At 32.3% G+C, this 27,059-nt stretch overlaps 1 protein-coding gene across 1 annotated transcript in view; it reads left to right on the plus strand.

Moving 5' to 3' along the window:
* The window catches only part of LOC136043567 (uncharacterized), a 187,309-nt gene that overhangs the window by 151,933 nt on the left and 8,317 nt on the right, over positions 1-27,059 (plus strand). The window contains exon 4 of the mRNA XM_065728493.1: positions 88-240. Coding sequence (XP_065584565.1) covers positions 88-240 — 153 coding nt within the window. The remainder of the gene's footprint in view (positions 1-87; positions 241-27,059) is intronic.

Consider the following 27,059-nt stretch of genomic DNA (forward strand, 5'->3'; position numbering starts at 1 on the left):
GTTCGCGATCACTGGCTTAGTTATGACCTTGATGACTGAAATAACGAAATGCTTGTATTGTTTTCTAATGTTATGGCTTTATTACAGCTTGGAATGAATCCGGAAGTTGGTCAACCTCAGGCGGGCATGTCGGGTTTGATGGTTTCCCAGGCCACCACTCTGACAATGGCCGGTGGTCAAATGACAACGACTGTTCAAGCTCAACAAGATCCGAATCAACTCCCTCAGATTCCGTTGCAGGTTTGTCTTAGATTTACTTAGGCTTATATGTTTTATTGGTTAATATTTTTTTTTATGATTGATTAATTTATTGAAGCGAATTGAAATAAAAGTACTCGACTTGGTTTTGATTTTATTACCCTTTATTTTCTTTCCTTGTTTTTGATTTTAATTAATTAAAAAACAAAATAAAAAAATAAGTTTTTCAAAGAAAAGTAAAGAGCTCCATTAAGCCAAGAATGAGCAAAAATAAAGTCAAATAATCTTCCAAACGTAAAACTACCACAAATAACTATCAATAAACAAATGAAATATATAACAAGAAATTATAGATAAAATTATAGATATATAAAATTATAAAATTATAGATATAGATAGAAATTATAATAAATGGCCGAGTCAAACCCATAACGAGCAATGATTAACACGAGTAGGGCTGATAACCCCAATGTTTTCTCAAGACCAGAACACAATTTGCCCTTTACTGAATTAAATAAAAAAAAACTAATTTTTTTTAGCTGAAAGTAAAGAGCGACATTAAAACTTAAAACGAAAAGAAATTACTCCGTATATGAAATGGGTTGTCCCCTCCGCAGTCCCTCGCTCTTTACTCTAAAGCTTTTAATTGTTTTAAAAAATAGAATTGTGGCAAAGAGTCAAACTAATAATCTCTGTTCGTTTTAAGTTTCAATGCTACCCCTTCCTTTCATTTGAAAAAACGTTTTCATATTTATTTTTCATTGTTTTCTTACAGTAATGCTAGAAAATCCTGCGCCCTTTTCATTGAATTTTTCTTCCCCCATGACAGATTCCTCCAAGGAAAGATCCTCCAACATAGCCCCCTCCCCTCAGCCCCACCCCCAAACAAAATAAAATCCCCCTGAAAACGTCTGTACACTTCCCAATAACCATTACTATATGTAAACACTGGTCAAAGTTTGTAACTTGCAGCCCCTCCCCCAGGGATTGTGGGGGAGTAAGTCATCTCCAAAGACATAGTTATTATGGTTTTCGACTATGCTGAACAAAATGGCTATCTCAAAATTTTGATTCGTTGACTTTGGGAAAAAAGCGTGGGAGGGGGCCTAGATGCCCTCCATTTTTTTTGGTCACTTAAAAAGGGCACTAGAACTTTTCATTTCCGTTAGAATGAGCCCTCTTGTGACATTCTAGGACCACTTGGTTTGGGGAAATGGTGAGCGTGTGACGGGGGTTCGTTGCCCTCCATTCACTTTTGACTATTAAAAGAGGCTCTAGCCCCTTCAATTTCCAATTGAACGAGCCTTTTTTTAAGTTTTTACGAGAGCAAATTGCCATCTCAAAATTTCTGTTAGTTGCATTTCGGGAAAATACGAGGTGTGGGGGGGGGAGTATCCACCTTCCGATCGCTATGAATCATAAAAAGGGCAGTAGAAATTCTGGATACCAATCTAACATACCTCTCCGAAGTTTATACGATTACCTTTTCTATATAAACCATATTTGTCCCCAGGCCATAATTTACAGTCATTGTCTTGAGGGCTGTGGGGGTTTTCATTCTCAAAGACATCATTTCCGGAACTTTCAACTACTTCAAACAAAATGGCAAAAATCTCAAAATTTTATTGGATGTACTTGGGGAAATGGTGGATGTGGGAGGGGGGTTAGTTGCCCTCAATCACTTTCGCTCTTAAAACGGGAAACTAGCTCTTTCCCTTTTGGAGGTTTTTTACGACAACTAAATTGAGACGAAGCAGTTGTCGTAGTAAACATTGCGGTTGTCGTTGAAAAAAACAACAACACCATTGTACCTACATCGCTCTTTACTTAGGCAGCGCTATTGCATTGCATATGATGATATTTTCAGCTAATTCACACATGATTTATTTTAGGGGACTGTAGTTCAGCCATTATATGATTTATATATATATATATATATATATATATATATATATATATATATATATATATATATATATATATATATATATATATATATATATATATATATATATATATATATATATATATATATATATATATATATATATAAATATATATATATATTATATATATATATACATTATATATATTATATATATATATATATATATATATATATATATATATATATATATATATATATATATATATATATACATATATATATATATATATATATATATATATATATATATATATATATATATATATATACATATATATATACATATATATATATATATATATATATATATATATATATATATATATATATATATATATATATATATATATATATATATATATATATATATACATATATATATATATATATATATATATATATATACATATATACATATATATATATATATATATATATATATATATATATATATATATATATATATATACATATATATATATATATATATATATATATATATATATATATATATATATATATATATATATATATATATATATATATATATATATATATATATAAATATATATATATATATATATATAATATATATATATATATATATATATATATATATATTTAATATATATATATTTATATATATATATATATATATATATATATATATATATATATATATATATATATATATATATATATAAAGTAAAGAGAGTTTTCAAAGTTGGAAGAATTTTAGTAGAATAAAAAATAAAATATATTCTAATTTAAAAAATAGTAACACTAAATCATTATTTTATAATGCGAAGATTAAACAAGCAATTGCTAATCCACAGAATGAATTTGTAATTGTGCCAGTGGATAAAGCGAATAATAATTTTGCCATAATTTGTCAGAAGCTGTATAGTGATATCTTGAAAAGGGAGTTATGCACAACTATTGTTTACGAAAAGGTAAATTTAGAGGATGAGAATTTAATTGAAAAGACTGAAGAAATACTTTTTAAAAATTTTAATATTATAATAAATGACAATGATAAAAAGTTCCCTTTCCTATATTGGACTGTAAAATTTCATAAGAATCCCCCTAAACCACGGTTTATTGCTGGAGCAGCTAAATGTCCAACCCGCATTGCTGCTACTGGCCTCTCTTTACTTTTAAAGGAAATTGTAAATAAACTTAAAACCTATTGTTCTGGTATTAAAAAGTTTTCGAATTTTAATCCATATTGGAGTGTTAATAATTCACTGCAGGTGATAGAGTCTTTAACAATGGTTTCAGCTAAAAGAATTGAGTCTTTCGATTTTGCGACAATGTATACTAATTTATCACTTAATGTAGTGTTAGATAATTTAAAAACTGTTATCAAGAAATCTTTCCTCTTATCTAGTAAAAGGTTCTTAAAAATAGACACTTATAATAAAAAAGCTATATGGACAAATTGCTTTAATACCACAGTTAACTTGAGATGTTACATATTTATATAAGATTTGGTGGTGATTTGTACAAGCAAATCGTGGGAATTCCCATAGGGGGGGGGAATGCCAGCCCATTTATAGCTGACTTGTTTTTAAGTCAACTAGAATATAAATATATGATTGATAAGAATAATCCAATAGTTTAAAACATATTTTGCCAAATAATAAAAGATATTTAGATGATATTTTGGTCTTATATTGTAAGGATTTCATTGATATGAAAAGTTAAGACGTTTTACTAGATTAATAGACTAGATACGTTTTCTTTCTTAAATGAATCAACTCCCTCATCTTTCATTTAGTTGAATTGGTTTTATGGTTGCCTTACAATATATATATATATATATATATATATATATATATATATATATATATATATATATATATATATATATATATATATATATATATATATATATATTTATATATATATATATATATATATATATATATATATTGTAAGGCAACCATAAAACCAATTCAACTAAATGAAAGATGAGGGAGTTGATCCATTTAAGAAAGAAAACGTATTTAAAACACGACGAAAAAAAAACAGCAAATAAAGAGTAATGTGATTAAGAGTGTTGCTGAGCTTTCATTGGTTATATAGACTGAAAAAGATAGAATTATTTACTACAAAAAAGAAAAAATGAAAATAAAATAAAAAAAGACGGCGTAAGGGGCCCTTTTCAAAATTTTAAAGAAAAATTTTTTTGAAAATTTTTCCCCCTTCTCCTTATAAAGAGCATCCAAGGCACAACACGCAAAAAATTTGAAACGCAAAAAAAATGAATTATAGATGACAGTTTTTCTAACTTTAATAGAAGAGCTTGATAACTTTAATAATTATTGCCTTTGTAAAAATTGAAGGGAGGTGAGGAACTCATCATATTATCCTCATTGTTGATACGATTAAAAGATACAATTAACATCACTCCTAACTTACCTCTGATTTATTTTTGGCCATTCTAGAGGCTACAATATAACTTGATTTGACGGTCCTATTCAAAATAAAAAAGAAAGGATATGTGCCGTCAGCAAGTAAATGTAGAACGTCTTTTCCTTGTGTTTCCTTACCAAAAGAGTTCCTTTATGCGTTTCTGCCGTGTTTCTTTTCCTGCAAGTTTTTTTTTTGTTCTAGGCCAATCCAGAGGCCGAAATAAAGTGAAAACTAATGATTGAATGAGCTACTTTAGAAACAAAAATTAAAATATTTTTCACACAAGTGAATAAATGTAGAATGTGTTTTCCCCAGTTTTTTAACATTCCTTTTTTTGAAAACAGGCTATAATATTAAAAATATACAAAATGCCTTTCTAATACATATTTTAATTTCTTCTTCTTTTCTCTCTTTTATCCAGTGGTATTTATTCTATACTGAAATATCCTGGATATAATTCCTGTCCTAGTTTCTTCTTCTTTCTCGTTTTCTTGGTAATGGGTTGGTGATGTTACATGTAATAGATAGAATGAAATCGGGTGTCGATTTTTTTTTATGTATACTCCTAAAAACAACACAAAAAATTAATCACATTTCTTTCTTCTTTTTTACTCTAGGACGTCCTGCTTATTTGTAATCTAATTTGTCACTATTTCACTATTATTTTTTTACTTGACTACCTATCTATCTTACCTTTTACTCGGCATTCCGTAGTTTTCTACCTTTCTAATTCGTCACATATATAATTCTTTCTCGCCCAATACATTATATTTAACTTTTTTCTAAAACAATTTTTTTTTACGTCACCACAGGTTGGATATTGGCACCCTGGGAAAAATGTGAATTTCTTAAAGTTGTGACTTATTTAGATCGTTTTTGTGGCCAGAAATGTCCACTTGCCTGTTTTAAGAAGAAAAAAAACTATATAGCCGGTTTTGAGGCTGGGTCCGGCATGAATACGCAACATGCTTATAAGTATATATATATATATATATATATATATATATATATATATATATATATATATATATATATATATATATATATATATATATATATATATATATATATATACCTGACGCGGGGATGCTATGGATATTCTGTGGTAGCCACAACACTGTGCTGGGTAGAGAATTTAGAGTGGCGAAACCCTATATAGGCCAGTGTATTCTCCTGATGAGCCCTTATGTTGGGTGTTGCCTCTGAATTATTTGTCTATATTATTTTTTCTATTGTTTGGTAAATGACGACTTATACTTATTGACGACATGACTGCCTGTCCATGGATTATTCTTTATGGTTGATTGTGTGTGGCTATGCTGTTTGACCTATGTGATTGTATGGATGAGTAGAGTTAAGGCCTCATTCAAGTGCTGGTCTATATTAATCACTAATTTAGGAAAACAGTCTTCCTTTTCTCCTTCTGTCTCCTTTTTTTTTATTTTTTTTTTTTTATTTTTTTTTTGTGTTTGTGCTATAGCATTGGTGATTTCTCTTTTCATTATGTTATTCCAGGTTGGATCCAGTGCTGGTGGAGAAAAATTTTTTTTTAGTTTTCTCCCCGACAGACCTTTACCCTGGTCCAGGTTTTTAACCTGATATTGTTAATTATTGGTGAGATGGCACTTATGCAAATTTCATGTTCTTTCATCTTTTTGTTTATGTATTTATTGACCTATTGACCTATTGACCTTGGCATGTTTTTTGGACTTTGATTGTTGGATTTTGATTTGGATGTTGGTTTGTTTTGGATTTATTTTCAATAACTTTTTATGCAACAAAACACAAATATTAGCCTCGGAACTCGGAACGATTTTTTGAAAGTTAGTAAGTGTAAAAGTCGTTGTTTTCTTTGCCAAGATCATTTTGTCCCACGGACTTCTGTTAAAAGTACATTGTATAATAAAAATTTTGCATGCAAGTTACGTGGTAATGTTAATTGTAGAACAACCAATGTAATTTACCTATTAGAATGTAATAAATGCTGCCTACAATATGTGAGGGAAACAACTAATAATATATATAAAAGATTTTCTGGACATAAGACAACAGTTAATAATGAAAAAACTAATAACTATCTAGTTCAACATTGTAATAATGGTAAATGTTCCATATCAGATATAACTGTCACAATTTTAGAAAATTTAGAATTAGAAAATTTAAATAAAGAAGAGAAGAATAATAGACTACGTAAACAGGAGGATTTCTGGATCCATACTATTGGTGCAGCTTATCCTTTTTGGCTAAATGATCGTGTAGCAAAATATGGTGACATGTCTCATGTTGTTAATAAATGTATTGATGGTTTTATGGACCATCCTTCTTTTACTTGTCCTACTAAACGTAAAAAACGATCGAGAGGACATAGGAAAAATAATAGAAAAAATAAATTAGATGTACATATGCTTTCTATAGATCTATGCCAGCTACTTGAATCTAGGGGTATGATTTCTGTAATAAAGTGTCTAAATAATTTATCCAAGAGGAATTTAATCAAACTTTTCTGGATTGTTAAGAATAATACAGCTCTTGATTATAATTTTAAAGTAATATGTGATACAGTTTGCATTCTAACTAAAACGAAATTTATTTCAAAAAAGAAAAAGTTCGATAAGATTAGTAATAAGGATAACAGATTATATTTACCTATTAATTTTACTTGTAAGCAGATTGAAGATATTAATTTACCAGAAATTTTAAATCAGCGGCATGTGAAACAGGCCCTTCCTAGTAATTTAAATTATAATGATAGTCCAGTTTTATCTTATAAATTTTCAAAAACTATTGGGCAAATTATTTTTAATTATAATTTAATACTAAAAAAACTAGATAGTGATATAAATTGGAAACCGGTTTGTAATTGTAAGCAACTTGGCCCATTTGTAAATCCTACTTACAAACATGTTATAACAGGGGACATGTCAATAATAAAGCAAGATGATCTTCAAATTATAATGAATAAAGGGGCTAATTTCTGTCTTTCTCATCATTTGAAACCATCGAGTGTTCTTGATGGCTTGGAAAATGATTTTGATTTATTTATTGATAAGTGGTGTAAGAAAGAGAATAAAAATAAAGAGAGTTTTCAAAGTTGGAAGAATTTAACTATTAGTAGAGTAAGAAATAAAATATATTCTAACTTAAAAAATAGTAACACTAAATCATTATTTTATAATGCAAAGATTAAACAAGCAATTGCTAATCTAAAGAATGAATTTGTAATTGTGCCAGTGGATAAAGCTAATAATAATTTTGCCATAATTTGTCAGAAGCTGTATTGTGATATCTTAAAAAGGGAGTTATGCACAACTAATGTTTACGAAAAGGTAAATATAGAGGATGAAAATTTAATTGAAAAGACTGAAGAAATACTTTTTAAAAATTTTAATATTAAAATAAATGACAATGATAAGAAGTTCGCTTTCCTATATTGGACTGTAAAATTTCATAAGAATCCCCCTAAACCACAGTTTATTGCTGGAGCAGCTAAATGTCCAACCCGCATTGCTGCTACTGACCTCTCTTTAATTTTAAAGGAAATTGTAAATAAACTTAAAACCTATTGTTCTGATATTAGAAAATTTTCGAATTTAAATCCATATTGGAGTGTTAATAATTCACTGCAGGTGATAGATTCTTTAACAATGGTTTCAGCTAAAAGAATTGAGTCTTTCGATTTTGCGACAATGCATACTAATTTATCACTTAATTTAGTGTTTGATAATTTAAAAACTGTTATAAAGAAATCTTTCCTCTTATCTAGTAAAAGGTTCTTAAAAATAGACATTTATAATAAAAAAGCTATATGGACAAACTGCTTTAATACTACAGTTAACTTGAGATGTTACAGCTTGGATATGATTTTTGAGTAATTGGAATTTGTTTTATACAATACTTATATAAGATTTAGGGGTGATTTGTAAAAGTAAATTATGGGAATTCCCATGGGGGGGAATGCCAGCCCATTTATAGCTGACTTGTTTTTAAGTAAACTAGAATATAAATATATGATGGATAAGAATAATTCAATTAATTTAAAACATGCTTTGTCAAATAATAAAAGATATTTAGATGATATTTTGGTCTTAAATTGTAAGGATTTCATTGATATTTCTAAAAATATATATCCATCAGAGCTTATTCTTGAGCCTAGTCATGGCTCTGGTCATGAAGATCATTTCTTAGATTTAAATATTAATATTTGTGATAATAATAAATTAAGTTTTAAAATGTATAATAAAACGGATGATTTTGATTTTGAAGTGATTAGTTTCCCATTCTCTGAAAGTAATATACACTCAAATATCACATATTCAGCGTTTTTCTCACAGTTACTTCGTTATGCAAGGATTTGTAGTAATTATGTTGATTTTAAAAATAGATGTAAAATCTTAAGCCAAAAATTGATATCAAGAGGTTTTTCTGCAAATAAATTAACTTGGCAATTTAAAAAATTTAGTTTTCATTATAACAAACTTTTAAATAAATATCAAAAGAATTATCTAGAAATACTTAAAGAAATTTTTAACTAATTTCGGAGGTTCGAGAAATGTTGTCACAGCGCCATTTATTTTGAATTGTGTTTCTACTTGAGCGGATTTTCTAAAAAATTAGCCACATGGTAAAGATGAATTCTATAATTGTTTAGTTCATTCAGGTTTTTTGCAATGTGTTAATATTTGTGATTTGGTAAAATTTATAATATTTAGTTTACCTATTGTTGCTAAAAGGAGGGATATATTAAAAGGATAAGCTGGTTTTTGGTTTTACTTGGTTGTTTTACATTTGCTTTTTTTCATAGGCATGTATTTTGGGGGTGATACCTGACGCGGGGATGCCATGGATATTCTGTGGTAGCCACAACACTGTGCTGGGTAGAGAATTTAGAGTGGCGAAACCCTATATAGGCCAGTGTATTCTCCTGATGAGCCCTTATGTTGGGTGTTGCCTCTGAATTATTTGTCTATATTATTTTTTCTATTGTTTGGTAAATGACGACTTATACTTATTGACGACATGACTGCCTGTCCATGGATTATTCTTTATGGTTGATTGTGTGTGGCTATGCTGTTTGACCTATGTGATTTTATGGATGAGTAGGTTTAAGGCCTCATTCAAGTGCTGGTTTATATTAATCACTAATTTAGGAAAACAGTCTTCCTTTTCTCCTTCTGTCTCCTTTTTTTTTTTGTGTTTGTGCTGTAGCATTGGTGATTTCTCTTTTCATTATATATATATATATATATATATATATATATATATATATATATATATATATATATATATATAAATATATATATCGCGCCACTCCAACACCTAGTTGGTGGGGCGCTTTGTGCCTCCCCAAGCCCCCCCGCGCGCGTAAGTCGTTACGAGCCATATTAGTTACGCGCCATTGTATTTGTGTCCCTGTGTCCCACCTATGAATATAGATAGATTTATATATGTGTTTCAAACTACGTAAAACTTGCAAATATACAACATTCTTGGCTTTCCCATTGTCTGTGCATATACAAAGCCTTATGTACTAATAATGACGTCATATGCAAACGCTCTTTTTACAAACAAACAAACATGCATACACACAACTCGTTTTTAGATAGATAGATAGATAGATAGATACAATACAAATTAACTGCTTAAAACTTGCGAATATACAACATTCTTCGCTGTCCAATTGTCGCTGCCTATAAAATAGATTGTCAGGTTTACCGACCCTCAAACATGCAACGTACAATTGTCCATGGGAAAAACAATCAATATTAAGATCTATACCACATTTTTCTAATGATTGACCTTGAGCCTTGTTAATGGTGATTGCAAATGCTAATCGAATTGGGAATTGCAATCTTTTAAATTGAAAAGGCAGATCCGTTGGAATCATGGGAATGCGAGGAATAAGAACAGCCTCACCCTCAAAAGGCCCTGTCAAGATTGTGGCCTCTATTAGGTTTTCCATTGTTTTTTTTTACGGCAAGTCGTGTGCCATTGCAAAGCTTTGGTGGGTTGATATTTCTTAAAAGTATTATTGGTACGCCTATTTTTAGTTGTGGTGGAAACCCTGAAAGATCCACGGAATTTAAAAATTCAGATGGATAATTAAACGCTTCATTTGGTTCCAAAACTGTGTCGACTGACTTGTAAAGGACTGCCTGGTCTCGAATCTTGGTCAAAACAATATTGTTGATTTCGTGGACGTCTATATTTTTGGGTGCAAGAATCGCTCTTTCACTTAGCCATTTATTATTTTTATAATTGTTTAGAATATTCGGAAATACTTTTTCAATCAATTCATTATTGGACGTCACTAAATTACAGAAATCAGCAGGTAGTTGTATAAGTCCTGAAATTGAGTCTACTGGGAGCTTTCCGTTTCCAATTGCCAGCAATTGATTTGAAAATGTTTGACCAGAGTCATCGTTTTGCAATCGGACACGCATATTTTTAGTTAATTTTAATGTTTTTACGTGTACCCATAAATTAGAATTTTTCAGGCAAGCATTCATTTCGTCTGCAGGAGTTGATCTAGGTATTATAGGTAATGTTTGCCTGAAATCTCCCGCAAGCAATATTAATGTGCTGCCAAAGAATTTTGAATTCCCTCGCAAATCTTTCAAGCATTGATCCAGAGCCTCGAGCGATTTTTTGTGTGCGATTGTACACTCATCCCAAGTAATAAGTTTGCATTGCTGCAATACTTTACCCATCCCAGATGATTTGGAAATATTGCACGTGGGAGTTTCTGTAGAATGCAAATTCAGAGGCAATTTCAAAGCGGAATGAGCAGTTCTTCCACGAGGCAGCAATTTTGCGGCTATTCCGGACGACGCAATTGCCAACGCTATATCATTTTTTGATCGAATTGATGCCAGAATCAGTTTTATCACGAAAGTTTTACCAGTACCTCCTGGCGCATCCAAAAAGAAAATTTTTCCAACGTTGTTATCGACACAATGTAGCAGCAAGTCTGGTTTCGCGTTGCTCTGGTAGTTCCTCGGCACGCTTTCTGTTTTTTCTTTCTCTATCAGCCTCAAGCCTGTTTCCTTGCTGTTCTTTTGATTCCTCTGCACGCTTTCTGTTCTTACTTTCTCTATCATCCTCAAGCCTGTTTTCTTGCTGTTCTTTTGATTCCTCGGCACGCTTTCTTTTCTTACTTTCTCTATCAGCAGCAAGTTTTTTGGCATAGACTCTTTGAGCATCTTCCTCGGCTGTTGCCATTATAAGTTCATCAGTCATTTTACAGTTAAACATTAATAGATTATTATGTGAACGCCTGTCTTAAATATCTTTAATGACGTCACCGTCATAAAAGAAATGACGACAACTAACTTCATGACGTCAGTCAACACACAAACATGACGTCACACGACAGACAGACCCACAAACACACAGACAACTTATTTATATATATATATATATATATATATATATATATATATATATATATATATATATATATATATATATATATATATATATATATATATATATATATATATATATATATATATATATATATATATATATATATATATATATATATATATATATGTATATATATACATATGTATATGTATATAAATATATATATATATATATATATATATATATATATATATATATATATATATATATATATATATATATATATATATATATACATATATACATATATTTATATATATTATATTTTTATATATATAGATATATATATATATATATATATATATATATATATGTATATATATATATATATATATATATATATATATATATATATATATATATATATATATATATATATATATATATATATATATATATATATATATATATATATGTATACATATATATATATATATATACATATATATATATATACGTATATATATATATATATATATATATATATATATAATTTAGAGTGGCGAAACCCTATATAGGCCAGTGTATTCTCCTGATGAGCCCTTATGTTGGGTGTTGCCTCTGAATTATTTGTCTATATTATTTTTTCTATGGTTTGGTAAATGACGACTTATACTTATTGACGACATGACTGCCTGTCCATGGATTATTCTTTATGGTTGATTGTCTGTGGCTATGCTGTTTGACCTATGTGATTGTATGGATGAGTAGGGTTAAGGCCTCATTCAAGTGCTGGTCTATATTAATCACTAATTTAGGAAAACAGTCTTCCTTTTCTCCTTCTGTCTCTTTTTTTCTTTTTTTTTTTTTTTTTTTTTTTTTTTTTTTTTTTTTTTTTTTTTTTTTTTTTTTGTGTTTGTGCTGTAGCATTGGTGATTTCTCTTTTCATGATATATATATATATATATATACTAGCTGTTGGGGTGGCGTTTCGTGCCACCCCAACACCTAGTTGGTGGGGGCGCTTCGCGCCCCCCCCCCCCAAGCCCCCCGCGCGCGTAAGTCGTTACGCGCCATATTAGTTACGCGCCATTGTAGTTGTGTCCCTATGTCCCATCTGTGAATATATATATATATATATATATATATATATATATATATATATATATATATATATATATATATATATATATATATATATATATGTTTTTAACTACGTAAAACTTGCGAATATACAACATTCTTTGCTGTCCCATTGTCTGTGCATATAAATAGATTGTCAGGTTTACCGACTCTTGAACATGCAACATATAATGGTCAATGGGAAAACAATCCGTATTCATATCTATACCTCATGATTCTAATGATTGCCCTTGAGCTTTGTTGATGGTGATTGCTAATCGACCATTCCCTGAGTCGCCATCGTCATTTATATATCCCCCTGTGCACCCCGGCGTCCCCTTTGTAGTTATGTCCCTGTGTCCCGGTCGTCATTTATATTCCCTGTGTCCCGGTCGTCATTTGTGTCCCGGTGTCCCAGTCTCTGATTTCTCTTTGAGTGTCCCGGGCGTCATTTATATTCCTTGTGTCCCGGTGTCCCGATCGTCATTTATATCCCCCTGTGCCCCCCGGCGTCCCCGTTGTAGTTGTGTCATTTATATTCCCTGTGTCCCGGTCGTCATCCCGGTATACATTCGTTTTTGAATTGGTATGTGATGAAATAAATTTTTAATTTTTTCCCTTTTTTTCCTTTTAGTTTTTTTTTATTGGTTTTGACCTTTTTTTTAGGTTTTTTAGTTTTTTTCTTTTTTCTTTTTAGTTTTTTTTGAAGTTTTTATCTTTTTAGTTTTTTTATTTTTATTTATATTTTTTTAGTTTTCTTTTTCTCCTTTATTTTTCAGTTTTTTTCATTTTTTTAGTTTTTTTTTTCTTTTTAGTTCTTTTAGTTTTTACCTTTTTTAGTTTTTTTAGTTTTTTAGATGAAAATTTTCTTAGTTTTATTCCTTTTTTTCTTTTCAGTTTTTTATTGGTTTTTACCTTTTTTTAGCTTTTTTAGTTTTTTTTCGTTTTTTCTTTTTACTTTTTTTTAGTTTTTATCTTTTTTATTTTTATTCTTAATTTTTATTTTATTAGTTTTTAGTTTTTTTTGTAGTTTTTGCCTTTTTTAGTTTTTTCAGTTTTTTTTTTAGTTTTTAGATTTTTACCATTTTTAGCCTAGCCAGGATTTGAACCTGGGACCTTCATTCTCCGTTCTGACACCCTCTCTCACCGAGTGACTACTCCAGCATGTTCATTTTGGTGTTTTAAATGGTATATTATTAACCAAATTAATGTGTTTTACAATATACTAAGCATCGTCATAACAAAAATGACGACAACTAATTTTATGACGTCAGTCAACACAGAAATTAAGTTCTGAAATTAAGTCATGAAATTAGTTGCCGTCATTTTTGCTTTGACGGTGACGTCATTCAAGTTATATAAGACATATGTTCATGTAGAAATCTATTAATGTTTAAGTTTACAATGACTGATGAAGATGCTCAAAGAGTCTATGCCAAAAAACTTGCTGCTGATAGAGAAAGTCAGAAAAGAAAGCGTGCCGAGGAACTATCAGCAGCAAGTTTTGTGGCATAGACTCTTTGAGCATCTTCATCAGTCATTGTAAACTTAAACATTAATAGATTTCTACGTGAACATATGTCTTATATAACTTGAATGACGTCACCGTCAAAGCAAAAATGACGACAACTAATTTCATGACGTCAGCCGACACAGAAACATGACGTCACCTGACAACTAATTTCATGACGTCAGCCGACACTGAAACATGACGTCACCTGATCCACAGATCCACAGACAGACAACTTATTTATATATATATATATATATATATATATATATATATATATATAATATATATATATATATATATATATATATATATATATATTGTAATATTTATGTATATTTGTAATATTTATGTTTTTTTGGTCTTGGGGTCACGTAAGGTAGTGTATTGTTTATGTTTTTTTTTTTATTTCGGTATACGGTCTCATTCTCCATATTGTCTATTTATTTTCTTTGAATTTAGCACAGCCACGCAAGCTTCGCTTATGTTGTGCTATTGATTAAGAAACGTTTATTTCTAATAAAATTATTCTACTACTACTACTTCTACTATATATATATATATATATATATATATATATATATATATATATATATATATATATATATATATATATATATATATATATATATATATATGTATATATATAAATTCTCATTGTGGTTTATCTTGTAACCGCAGACAATATGAGCCTCTTCTTAAGGTCATGGCGTCACCAAAGGTTTGGCACAACCACCATGGGAAAAATAAAATTCTTCCTTAAAGTTGTGCCCTATTTAGATGGTTTTATTAACCAGAAATGTCAGTATTCCAGTTAAGAAAAAAAAAACATCTATATAGCCGACTTCGAAGCCGAGCCCCGGCACTCGGCCTGTTGCTACTCTTTCCTGGGAAAATGGAGGGCTGTCCAAGGAATAGATAGAACGTTGAAGGGACTTAAAATAAACAGTTGTTGCATTGCCATTACAATGTCTTTATCCGGTGGATGAAAGTGTGCCTCTTGATCAGTTCTTTAATTCCTTCTTTACGTGTTATCTATCAGCTACGGTATCACTCATACTTTTATTGTTGACCGAACATACTTCATATCAATTTTCCAAACGCAATAATCATCTGAATCATTTTGAAAGGCAGCTGCGCAAGCATCTTAGATTTCTTTTTTTTTTCTTTTTTAAGGTTTTTGAATTGCTGTAATCCCTTGTTAGGTATAGGCTGTTCATTTGTCCTCTAGGCACTATGAAACTACCTAAAACGTCTTTTGTAAATAGACGAATTACACTTTGTATTTTATACTGAGCCATGCTCATTTTGTAATGTTTCATTCATAATAGATGTAATTCTGGTAATTCATTAAGTTTATTTTGTTGCGTTGATAACTGTAAGCTTACTGGTAGCTTACCCGGCACGCGGCAGGTTTCTATTTATGAATTCTTATTTTCGTTTGTCCTCTAACTGCAGGAAATTTCATATATATATATATATATATATATATATATATATATATATATATATATATATATATATATATATATATATATATATATATATATATATATATATATATATATATATATATATATATATATATATATATATATATCTATATATATAAAAATAAGTTGTCTGTCTGTGGATGTGTGGATGGATGTGTGGATGGATGTGTCAGGTGACGTCACCTGAAAAAACTGGATCAGGTGACGTCAAAACTGAAAAAACTAAAAAAAGGCAAAAACTACAAAAAAAAACTAAAAACTAATAAAAAAAATAAAAAAGCTAAAAAACTAAAAAAACTATAAAGGTAAAAACCAATAAAAAATTAAAAAAAAACTGAAAAAACTAAAAAAAGGCAAAAACTACAAAAAAAACTAAAAACTAATAAAAAAAGTAAAAAAGCTAAAAAACTAAAAAAACTAAAAAAACTAAAAAAAGGTAAAAAACTAAAAAAAATAAAAAATAAAAAAAAACTAAAAAAAAGGAAAAAACTGAAAAATAAGCTAAAATAAAGGTAAAAACCAATAAAAAACTAAAAAGAAAAAAAGGAAAAAACTAATAAATGACGACACTCAAAGAGAAAGCGACCAGGACAAAAGGAATGTTCGATTAGCAATCAACAAAGCACCGGGACACAGGGAGTATAAATGACGACCAGGACATAAGTAAAAAAAAAAAAAACTATCTATATATATAAAAATAAGTTGTCAAACTAAAAAAAGGCAAAAACTACAAAAAAACTAAAAACTAATAAAAAAGCTAAAAAACTAAAAAAAACTAAAAAAAAGGCAAAAACTACAAAAAAAACTAAAAACTAAAAAAAACTAAAAAAAAGGAAAAAACTGAAAAATAAGCTAAAATAAAGGTAAAAACTACAAAAAAAACTAAAAACTAATAAAAAAAAGTAAAAAAGCTAAAAAACTAAAAAAACTAAAAAAACTAAAAAAAGGTAAAAAACTAAAAAAAATAAAAAATAAAAAAAAACTAAAAAAAAAGGAAAAAACTGAAAAATAAGCTAACATAAAGGTAAAAACCAATAAAAACTAAAAAGAAAAAAAGGAAAAAACTAAAAAAAATTTTCATCTAAAAAACTAAAAAAAACTAAAAAAGGTAAAAACTAAAAGAACTAAAAAAGAAAAAAATAAATGACGACACTCAAAGAGAAAGCGACCAGGACAAAAGGAATGTTCGATTAGCAATCAACAAAGCACCGGGACATAGGGAGTATAAATGACGACCAGGACATAAGTAAAAAAAAAATTAACAAAACTAAAAAGAAGGTAAAAACTACAAAAAAACTAAAAAGAAAAAAAAAACTAAAAACTAATAAAAAAACTAAAAAATCTAAAAATCTAAATAAACTAAAAAAGAAAAAAAAAAGGAAAAAAATAAAGGAGAAAAACAAAACTAAAAAACGAATGTATATACAGACCGGTACACCGGGATACAAATGACGACCGGGACACAGGGAATATAAATGACGACCGGGACACAGGGACACAACTACAACGGGGACACCGGGGGAAACAGGGGGATATAAATGACGACCGGGACAAAAAAACTAAAAAGAAAAAAAAACTAAAAACTAATAAAAAAACTAAAAAATCTAAAAATCTAAATAAGCTAAAAAAGAAAAAAAAAGGAAAAAAATAAAGGAGAAAAACAAAACTAAAAAACGAATGTATATACAGACCGGGACACCGGGATACAAATGACGACCGGGACACAGGGAATATAAATGACGACCGGGACACAGGGACACAACTACAACGGGGACACCGGAGGAAACAGGGGGATGTAAATGACGGGACCATTATATGTTGCATGTTCAAGAGTCGGTAAACCTGACAATCTATTTATATGCAAAGACAATGGGACAGCAAAGAATGTTGTATATTCGCAAGTTTTACGTAGTTAAAACCATATATATATATATCTATCTATATTCACAGGTGGGACATAGGGACACAACTACAATGGCGCGTAACTATTATGGCGCGTAACGACTTACGCGCGCGGGGGGGCTTGGGGGGGGCGCGAAGCGCCCCCACCAACTAGGTGTTGGGGTGGCGCGAAGCGCCACCCCAACAGCTAGTATATATATACTACTGGAAAGAACACATGAAAGTAGGTTGTTGGTTTAAAATATAATGGCATTAATTCCTGGTAATCTTGGAAATTTTTAATTGCTATTTTGAATGTCATAATTATCATTGAAAAAACCTTTTAACATAAATTTTGCTTCGAACAGTGCAATTGACGCTCTGGCCGCTATTTTAGCTCGTCTTAGGTTTTAAAATGGCTCTTTACTTTCCTTTACCTTATTCGTTTTTCGCACTCTTGCATAGTAAATGTGATCTCTGAAATATAAATTTGCAAAGGAACCAAAATTTGACAATAGCTATTGATGAAAAGGATTTTTCTTTGGAAAATTGTCTTAAAATGCCCAAAATATTCATTCAAACGTTTTAGGTAAATAAACTGTAAAAAAGTATGGTTTGCTAAAAATCTTAGTTTCTAGTGTTCTAGTATTGACGTCAGACTGTCGAATTCTCTTCTCATGGTTGTCGTAGGTTGGGTACGATGTGTAACCGCCACGAAGGCTCTGATGCGAGAAATGTAGAAAACTTGACGGAAGTTCCCTTTTTCACCTCAATTTCCATTCTAGTATAACAAATCCTAGGAAAAGATATTCAATAAAAAATATTTACACTACCAGCCAGAAGAGAATATAATAGCCGCAAATAATTGCATCGTCCCGTCGGAAGAGATGAAAGAAGAACTTAGAATGCTCTTCTCTTCTTATCTGAGGCTACCAACAGCAACCCTTTTAATGACAATTCCTTGTTTCACTTCCCTTCTGAGGACTCTTTAAGCCCTCAGAAGCCTCTGAGGGCGCTTTAAGTCAATGTTGATGATAGATGAGAGAGTCGTACGCCAATGGCAAAAATAATTCAGCAACCTTCTAACTCCATCAGTCACATCCCAAAGCGATATAACTCCTAAGAAGGGAGAGGCCCATCTGTAACCTTTTTTGATATGACCGTCGAGAAAGGAGACACCCACCTGCGACCTTTTGTGATGTGACTGTCAAGAAGGAAGACGCCAAAAGGTCAGTGTGACAAATTACTTCGTCACTTGAACTGATAAAATGTAAACATTTTCAGGTAGTAAATAAGAAGCAACCCCGTGATTTCTATATTTATGTAATCTTAAGATGAGATACACTGGAATTTCACATTTGTTGAACTTTAGTAACGAGAATGATTTATTTTTAAAGTTTTAGAAAAATAATCTCTCTCCCCCCAAAAAGGGAAGATAAAATTTAAACATTATTTGAGATTTATTATGAATGCTAGTTCTGCATAAAAAAATTCTCGTTGAGTTTTGGATAGTCAAGAGGCATGGGCTGTATACTATCTTTTTCCAAATTAATGGGAGGGCAAGTTCGGCTGGCCTTCGGTCTCTTTGTAAGTGAAAAGCTTAAAGTTCTATTATCACGCCTGTCTTCTGATTAAGTCTTGGTCTGTTTACGAAATAGTTGGAATGTTGGTGAAAATTTATTCCATATTTTAGGCTAAACTGGTGCAACCCAATTCGTCTCTCCACTGCTGATTTAGATTTGTTTTCAATGCCTAGAAATTTTTGCCAAAGCTGCCCACGCGTGCAAAAATCAATGTCTTAACTTTACGGCTTTGCCGGGCAAAACCCAAAACTGCCCTCATGCATCTTTTGCTTTTTTTAAGATTTGACCTACCTTTGCTGACCTTTCAAATTTCATTCCAAGGTTACATTTTCTAAAACGTTGTTCATATACTTTGTTTTGATTCTTTCAAATTCCTTTCATTGACAACTGGTTTTCAATGTAACTGTGTAAATTTCTTACTCGGGACCGAAGAACGTAGTTTTAGTTTGTTCTTAAGCCACAGACTGCACTGTGTGAGTAAAAACGTAGTCATATAATCTACTTTGTAGAGGACCTCCTGAAGTTGTTCCGTCAAGTTTTCGTTTCTTTTGACCCTGATTCTGCATTAGAGTGAGAAGCTGTACTCTAAGAGGGATACACCAGTTTTAAATCGCAGTTAGACCAAAATTAGAAAATGTTCAAGAATTCTGGTTTCTTCTTTGGTTCTTTTAATTTAAGTATATTTTACCGAATATTACTATAAAATTTAGTTTAATTAAATACTACTGTATTTCCAACGACCGATTCATTTAAGCACATTTGAAAAAGATTTTTAGCAATACTCGCCTGTTGGGCTTTGAAAAGCTGCTCCCTCTGTTGCATTTCATTTAATTCCCTTTGCAGCTGTTGTATCCGCAACAAGTTCTGCTGTCTCTCTGGATCCATTTGCTGTCGCTGTTGGACGTTTCCAGCTGTTCTTATTAGTTGGGGTTGGCCCTGTGCTGCCATCATCCCTTGATTATTGGCCTATAAAATAAATTAAAGAGTGAATTAATGCATTAGTAATTATTGTGACAAGTCAATATTTTAATTAGAGGTATTAATTTATATTTGAATGACAAATTTTGTTAATTAATTCATTAATTTAGCCTGAAGTCATTTCTTTGGTTCTTACCCTGCAAAATTTTTTACAGCTCTCTGGCAAGTCGTAACCCACTCTTTGGTATGATACACAATTAGCTTTTTAGCTTTTGGGTGTGTTAGTGGTGAAAATTTTTTTAGTACATCTTAAAATTTGGAAAATTTTCCAAACCATGTCTAATTTTAAGATGTACTAAAAGAAATTTCACCACTAACCCTCTCAAAAGCTAAAAAGTTGTATCATACCAAAGAGTGGGTTACGACTCGCCAGTGAGTTGTAGAAAATTTTGCAGGGTAGCGAAAGCTGAAATTAGAATCACAAGTTAATCGATCTGGAAATGTGTTTGAAATTGTATCAAGAATTAATTTGGATTGCTTTGTCAGAACGAGGATTAGCAATACTCGCCTGTTGGGCTTTGAAAAGCTGCTCCCTCTGTTGCGTTTCATTTAATTCCCTTTGCAGCTGTTGTATCCGCAACAAGTTCTGCTGTCTCTCTTGATCCATTTGCATATACCGTTGCTGTTGGACGTTTCCAGCTGTTCTTATTAGTTGGGGTTGGCCCTGTGCTGCCATCATCCCTTGATTATTGGCCTATAAAATAAATTAAACAGTGAATTAATTCATTAGTAATTATTGTGACAAGTCAATATTTTAATTAGAGGTAGTAAGGTATATCTGAATAACAAATTTTGTTAATTAATTCATTTATTTAGCCTGAAGTCATTTCTACCTAATAAAGTGTTTGCTAATCCTTGTTTCTTCTCCACAAAATTTGAAGCCCCACTTCTTTTTTTACAATTCGAGAAACATGGTACTAAAGACCGTGTTTCTACCAAAAACGTGCTACTTTTAAAGTTAGGGCCTGTTCCCAGAAAAATTTTCCCAATGATCCCCAATGTTATTGTTTCTAATTTAAGTTCCTCATCTTTATCAAACAGTTCGTGGTAACGAACTGCAGTAAGGAGCGACCCGGCTCAATAGTAAACGAAACTCTTAAAAACGGAATTTTGATGCTAAAAGATACATGAAAAGAATTGGATTTTCATGATGATTCTAAATATACATGTTTCATCAAATTCAGTCTTTGTCATCAAAAGTTATGAGCCTGAGAAAATTTGCCTTATTTTGGAAAATAGGTGGTAACACCCCCTAAAAGTCATAGAATCTTAACGAAAATCACAACATCGTATTCGGTGGATCAGAGAACCCTACAGCAAAATTTTAAAGCTCCTATCTACAAAAATGTTGTATTTCGTATTTTTTGTCAGAAGACAAGTCACGGGTGCGTGTTTATTTGTTTTTTGTTTTTTTTTTCCCAGGGGTCATCGTATCGACCAAGTGGTCCTAGAATGTCGCAAGAGGGCTCATTCTAACGGAAATGAAAAGTTCTAGTTCCCTTTTTAAGTGACCAAAAGATTGGAGGGCACCTAGACCCCCTCCCACGCTCATTTTTCCCAAAGTCAACGGATCAAAATTTTGAGATAGCCATTTTGTTCTGCATAATCAAAAACCCTGCTAACTATGTCTTTAGGAATGACTTACTCGCCCACAATCCCTGGGGGAGGGGCTGCAAGTTACAAACTTTGACCAGTGTTTACATACAGTAATGGTTATTGGGACGTGTACAGACGTTTCCAGGGGGATTATTTTGGTTTGTGGGGTGGTGTTGAGGGGAGCGGCTACGTGGGAGGATATTGCCTTGGAGGAATATTGCATGGGGGAAGAAAACTTCAATGAAAAGGGCACAGGATTTTCTAGCATTACTATAAAAAACAATGAAAAAATAAACATGAAAACGTTTTTTTCAATTGAAAGTAAGGAGTAGCATTAAAACTTGCATTACTAAAACTAGTATTAAAAAATAACGAGATTATTACGCATATGAGGGGTTTTAAAAATACTTTAGCAGAAACAGCGAGGTATTTAGGAAGAGATAATTACCTCGCTCTTTATGCTAAAGTATTTTTAGTAATTTCAACTAATTATTCTACGGCCTTTCTGATTCAGTGGTCATTCTTAAAGAATTGGGACAAAACTTACGATTTAGTGTAAAGAGTGAGGTATTAACGAGGGTACAAACCCCCTCGTATATATTTTAAAAATATAAGAATTTAAAAGTTTGTTACGTAAGTTAATTCTTAAGTTACGTATATTTTTACTAATAAAAACGTTCGTTAAGAATTTAAAGCTCTAGTAGCCTTTTTAAGTAACCGAAAAACTGGAGGGCAACTAGGCCTCCTTTCGCGCCTCCTATTTCTCAAAATCGTCTGATCAAAACTAAGAGAAAGCCATTTAGCCAAAATAAGAATTAATATACAAATTTAATTTTAATAATTTATGTGCGGAGAGCCAAAATCAAACATGCATTAATTCAAAAATCTCCAGAAATTAAATAAAAGAACTAGTTTTTTTAACTGAAAGTAAGGAGCGACATTAAAACTTAAAACGAACATAAATTACTCCGTATGTGAAATGGGTTGTCCCCTCCGCAATCCCTCGCTCTTTACGCTAAAGTTTGACTCTTTGCCACAATTCTACTTTTTAAAACAATTAAAAGCTTTAGCGTAAAGAGCGAGGGATTGCGGAGGGGACAACCCATTTCGCATACGGAGTAATTTATGTTCGTTTTAAATTCTAATGTCGCTCCTTACTTTCAGTTAAAAAACTAGTTTTTTTTATTTAATACATTCATAGCCCGTAATCGTAATATGGTTATAGAAGATGTTCTAAAAAACAGTGCAATTTATGGTATGAAGAGTTTAGACGGATAATTGAAAAGCATCTGAATTACCACATTTCTTTTAGTGTGACTTCTCAATAGGCATTTGACTAAGTAGGACAATTTTAATAAAGATCATATCCTTATTTGCTACACCCGGAAAGTTCCTTAAAGGCATTAATACTATATCTATACGAAACTACAGCGACAAAAGTAACACGTCTTATTTTACTAACTAACGTCTAACTAACATAACAAACTAACTAACATTACGTGAATCATCAAAGCCTAATCAAAACTTGCGCCTATCTCGTTCTTGCGCCAAATCAGGACCTTTCCTTAATCAAGATCCTTCAGAGACAACGCTATAACGTTGCCTATAGTAAAGACCATGCGGCTCCAATGTTTAGTTATTTATTTTTTTTTTCCCAGAGGCACTTCATATGGAAGGATTCGTCGTATAAACTTCAGAGGGGGCTCATTTGATTGGAAATTGAAAGTTCTAGCGTCCTTTTTAAGAGTCAAAAGTAATCGGAGGGCAGGTAGCCCCTGCCTCCGTGCCCTTTTTGTACCAAATATCTCCGATAAAAATTTGAGATAGCCATTTTTTTAAAGATAGTTCAAAAATTATATAGCAGATAATTTCGAGGTCAACTCCATCCCCCAAAGTCCCGGGGTAGGCATTGTAAGCTATGCCCTGAGGCATATATGGTTCTTATAGAAGGTATACGTGTATAAACTTCAGAGAGGACTCATTTGGTTGGAAATCAAAAGAGATCACAGGACAACTAGCCCCCACCCTACACTCATTTTCTCCAAATACATCCGATAAAAGTTTTGATATAGCCATTTTGTTAAATACTGTTCAAAGATCATATAACGAAAACTCTTGGGTCGACATAACCCCCAAGGGGCTGGCGTTGTAAGTTATGTCCTGGGGACATACGTGGTTCTTATAAAAGGATTGATCGCATAAACTTCAGACAGGGCTCGTTTGATTTGGAAATTGAAAGTCCTAGACCACTATTAAGAATCAAAAGAAACCAGAGGGCAACAACCCCCCAATGTCGTTTTCCCCCAAATACATCCGATAAAACCCTAGAGATAACCATTTTGTTAAAAACAGTTCAAAGGTCACATAACGAAAACTTCACGGTCGACTCAACCCCCCAAGGCCGGTAACAGGCATTGTAAACCATGTCCTGGGGGCACATATTGTTCTTATAGAAAGGAGTCAAAAGAGACCGGAGAGTAACAAAACTCATCCCACATGCCCTTTTTCGCCAGATCCATCCGATAAAAAATTTGAGATAGCCATTTTTTTAATTCAAAAATCAGATAATAAAAACTCAAGGGGTCAACACACCCCCCAAGACCCGGAGGCAAGTGTTTTAAGTTATGCCCCAGGGGGCATATAAGTTTCTTATGTAAGAGGAGGTTGTATAAACTTCAGAGGTGGCTTATTTGATCGGAAATTAAAAGTTCTAGTTACTTTTTGTTCTAATTCCCTTTTTAGGGGTCAAAAGTGAACCTATAGCAACTAGCTCCCCTCCCTTCCAACCCTTTTCTCGAAATCCACCCGATCGAATTTCTTATGCAGCCATTTTGTTCAAAATGGACCAAAGATCGTATAACAAAGACTCCTGGGATAACACAGTCCATCAGAAACGGGGGGCGAGTGTTGTAAATTATGATTTGGGGCATATAAGGTTTTTATGGAAGGGATGGTAGCATAAACTTCGAAGGGGGCTCATTCGATAGTACATAAGAATTTCTAGTGCCCTTTTTAAGAGTCAAAAGTGGTCAGAGAGCAACTAGCCCCCAACCCCCCTTCCCCATCCCAAGGTCCCTTTTCACCAAATGCATTTGATCAAAATTTTGAGATAGCCATTTTGTTCAAATCAGATTTAAGATCGAACAACAAAATATTCATGAGTCAACCCATGGGTCAATGATTATAAACTGGAAGTTCTAGTTTTGGAGTCAATTTGGTATAAATTGGAGTCAAAAATGACCCGATGGCAACTAGTCTGCCGCCACCAACCCCATGGCCATAAGGCTCTAGTTTTTCCAAGGGGCACTTCATATGAAAGGAATGGTCATATAAACTTCGGAGAGGTCTCATTTGGTTGGGAATCAGAAGTTATAGTGCCCTTTTTAGGAGTCAAAAGTGATTGGAGGACAAAAAGCCTCTTTTCCCCAAATACATCCAACAAAAATTTTATTTTAGTTCAAGGATTAGATAGCAAAAACAACGGGTGGACAAAACCCCCAGGGCCAAGGGGCAGGCGTTGTAAGTTATGGCCTGGGGGCATATATGGTTTATTTATAAGGGCTCCGGGTATAAACTTCAGAAGATACTCATTTGATTGGAAATTGAAACTTCTAATTCGCTTTTTAAGAATAAAAAGAGAACGGAGGTCAACTAGCCCTCCGGCCCACACCCTTTTTTCTCCAACTCCATCCTATAAAAATTTTGAGATGGCCATTTTACTGAAAATAGTTCAAAGATCAGATAACAGTAACTTCAGGGTCGACACGACACCCCAGAGCCCAGTCCTTACCTTAGACCTTAGATCCTCCAGAGCCAGGGGTGGCTCATAGGGCGTCTACGAAACCTCGCCAGACATCTCGGAGCTGAGCTGCAGCTGTGACGTCCTCCCACTGTGGTTGAAGAGACAACTCCGCATTTCTCAGGTCTCGGTCGTACTGTCGTCGTAAGGTGTGTCTTGGTCGACCTCTTTTTCGCCTCCCCTCGGGACGCCAATCATATACTGTATTCGGGAGTCGATCCTCTGGCATACGGAGGACGTGGCCCAGGTATGTCCATCTGCTACGTTTCAGAAGGTCAGTAACTAATGGCTGACCGGTTCGCCGGCGAGCTTCTATGTTGGTGACCTTTTCCTGCCATGGTATGTTCAGGATTCTCCTAAGGCACATGTTTTCAAAAGCTAGGACACGTTTCTCTAGCTGGGTGTTTAGTTTCCAGCATTCACTAGCAAAGAGGAGGATGGACATCACATTGCTATTCAGGAGGTGGAGCTTCAAGCGCATAGAGTATTTACTGCTGCGCCAGACTGGTTTCAACTTGCTAAAAGCCGATGTCGCTTATCCAATTTTCCTCTTGATTTCGTTGGCTATTTCATCATCGTATTCGATCCAACTCCCGAGATATTTGAATTCCTTGACCTGCTCAATAGTTTTATTTTTGCATTTTAATATGAGTGGGGAGTCAGATGTGGCCATACTCTTTGTTTTATTGACATTACTGCAAGTCCCATTTTGTCGGCCTTTTCGTCTATGGCGTTGTGTAGCAGCTGCAGTCGCAGTTTCGCTTCTTCAAGAAGAAAAACATCAACTGCGAAGTCTAGATCGGAGATCTGTCTGCTGCTATTCTTCACTCCAATGCCTGAAGACTGCCGTAGAATATAGTCCATTACAATGACAAAGAGAAACGGGGATAGGACACACCTTTGTTTGACGCCAGACATTATCTTGAAAAAACGCGTGTCCCTATTTTCTGTGCGTACACAGCATTCACTATCCTCATATAGTGCGATTATCATTTTGACTAGTTTATCAGGTACTCTGTAATATTTCAAAATCTTCCATAAAGTGTCTCGGTCAACAGAATCAAACACCTTTTCAAAATCAATGAAGAGCAGGTACAGCTTTTTGTTCCATTCTCTGGACTCTTCCACCATCACTCTAAGAATGAAAATAATATCAGAGCCTAACGCG

Source organism: Artemia franciscana, chromosome 2 (genome assembly GCF_032884065.1).
Source record: "Artemia franciscana chromosome 2, ASM3288406v1, whole genome shotgun sequence".
In the NCBI taxonomy this organism is placed as follows: Eukaryota; Metazoa; Arthropoda; class Branchiopoda; order Anostraca; family Artemiidae; genus Artemia; species Artemia franciscana.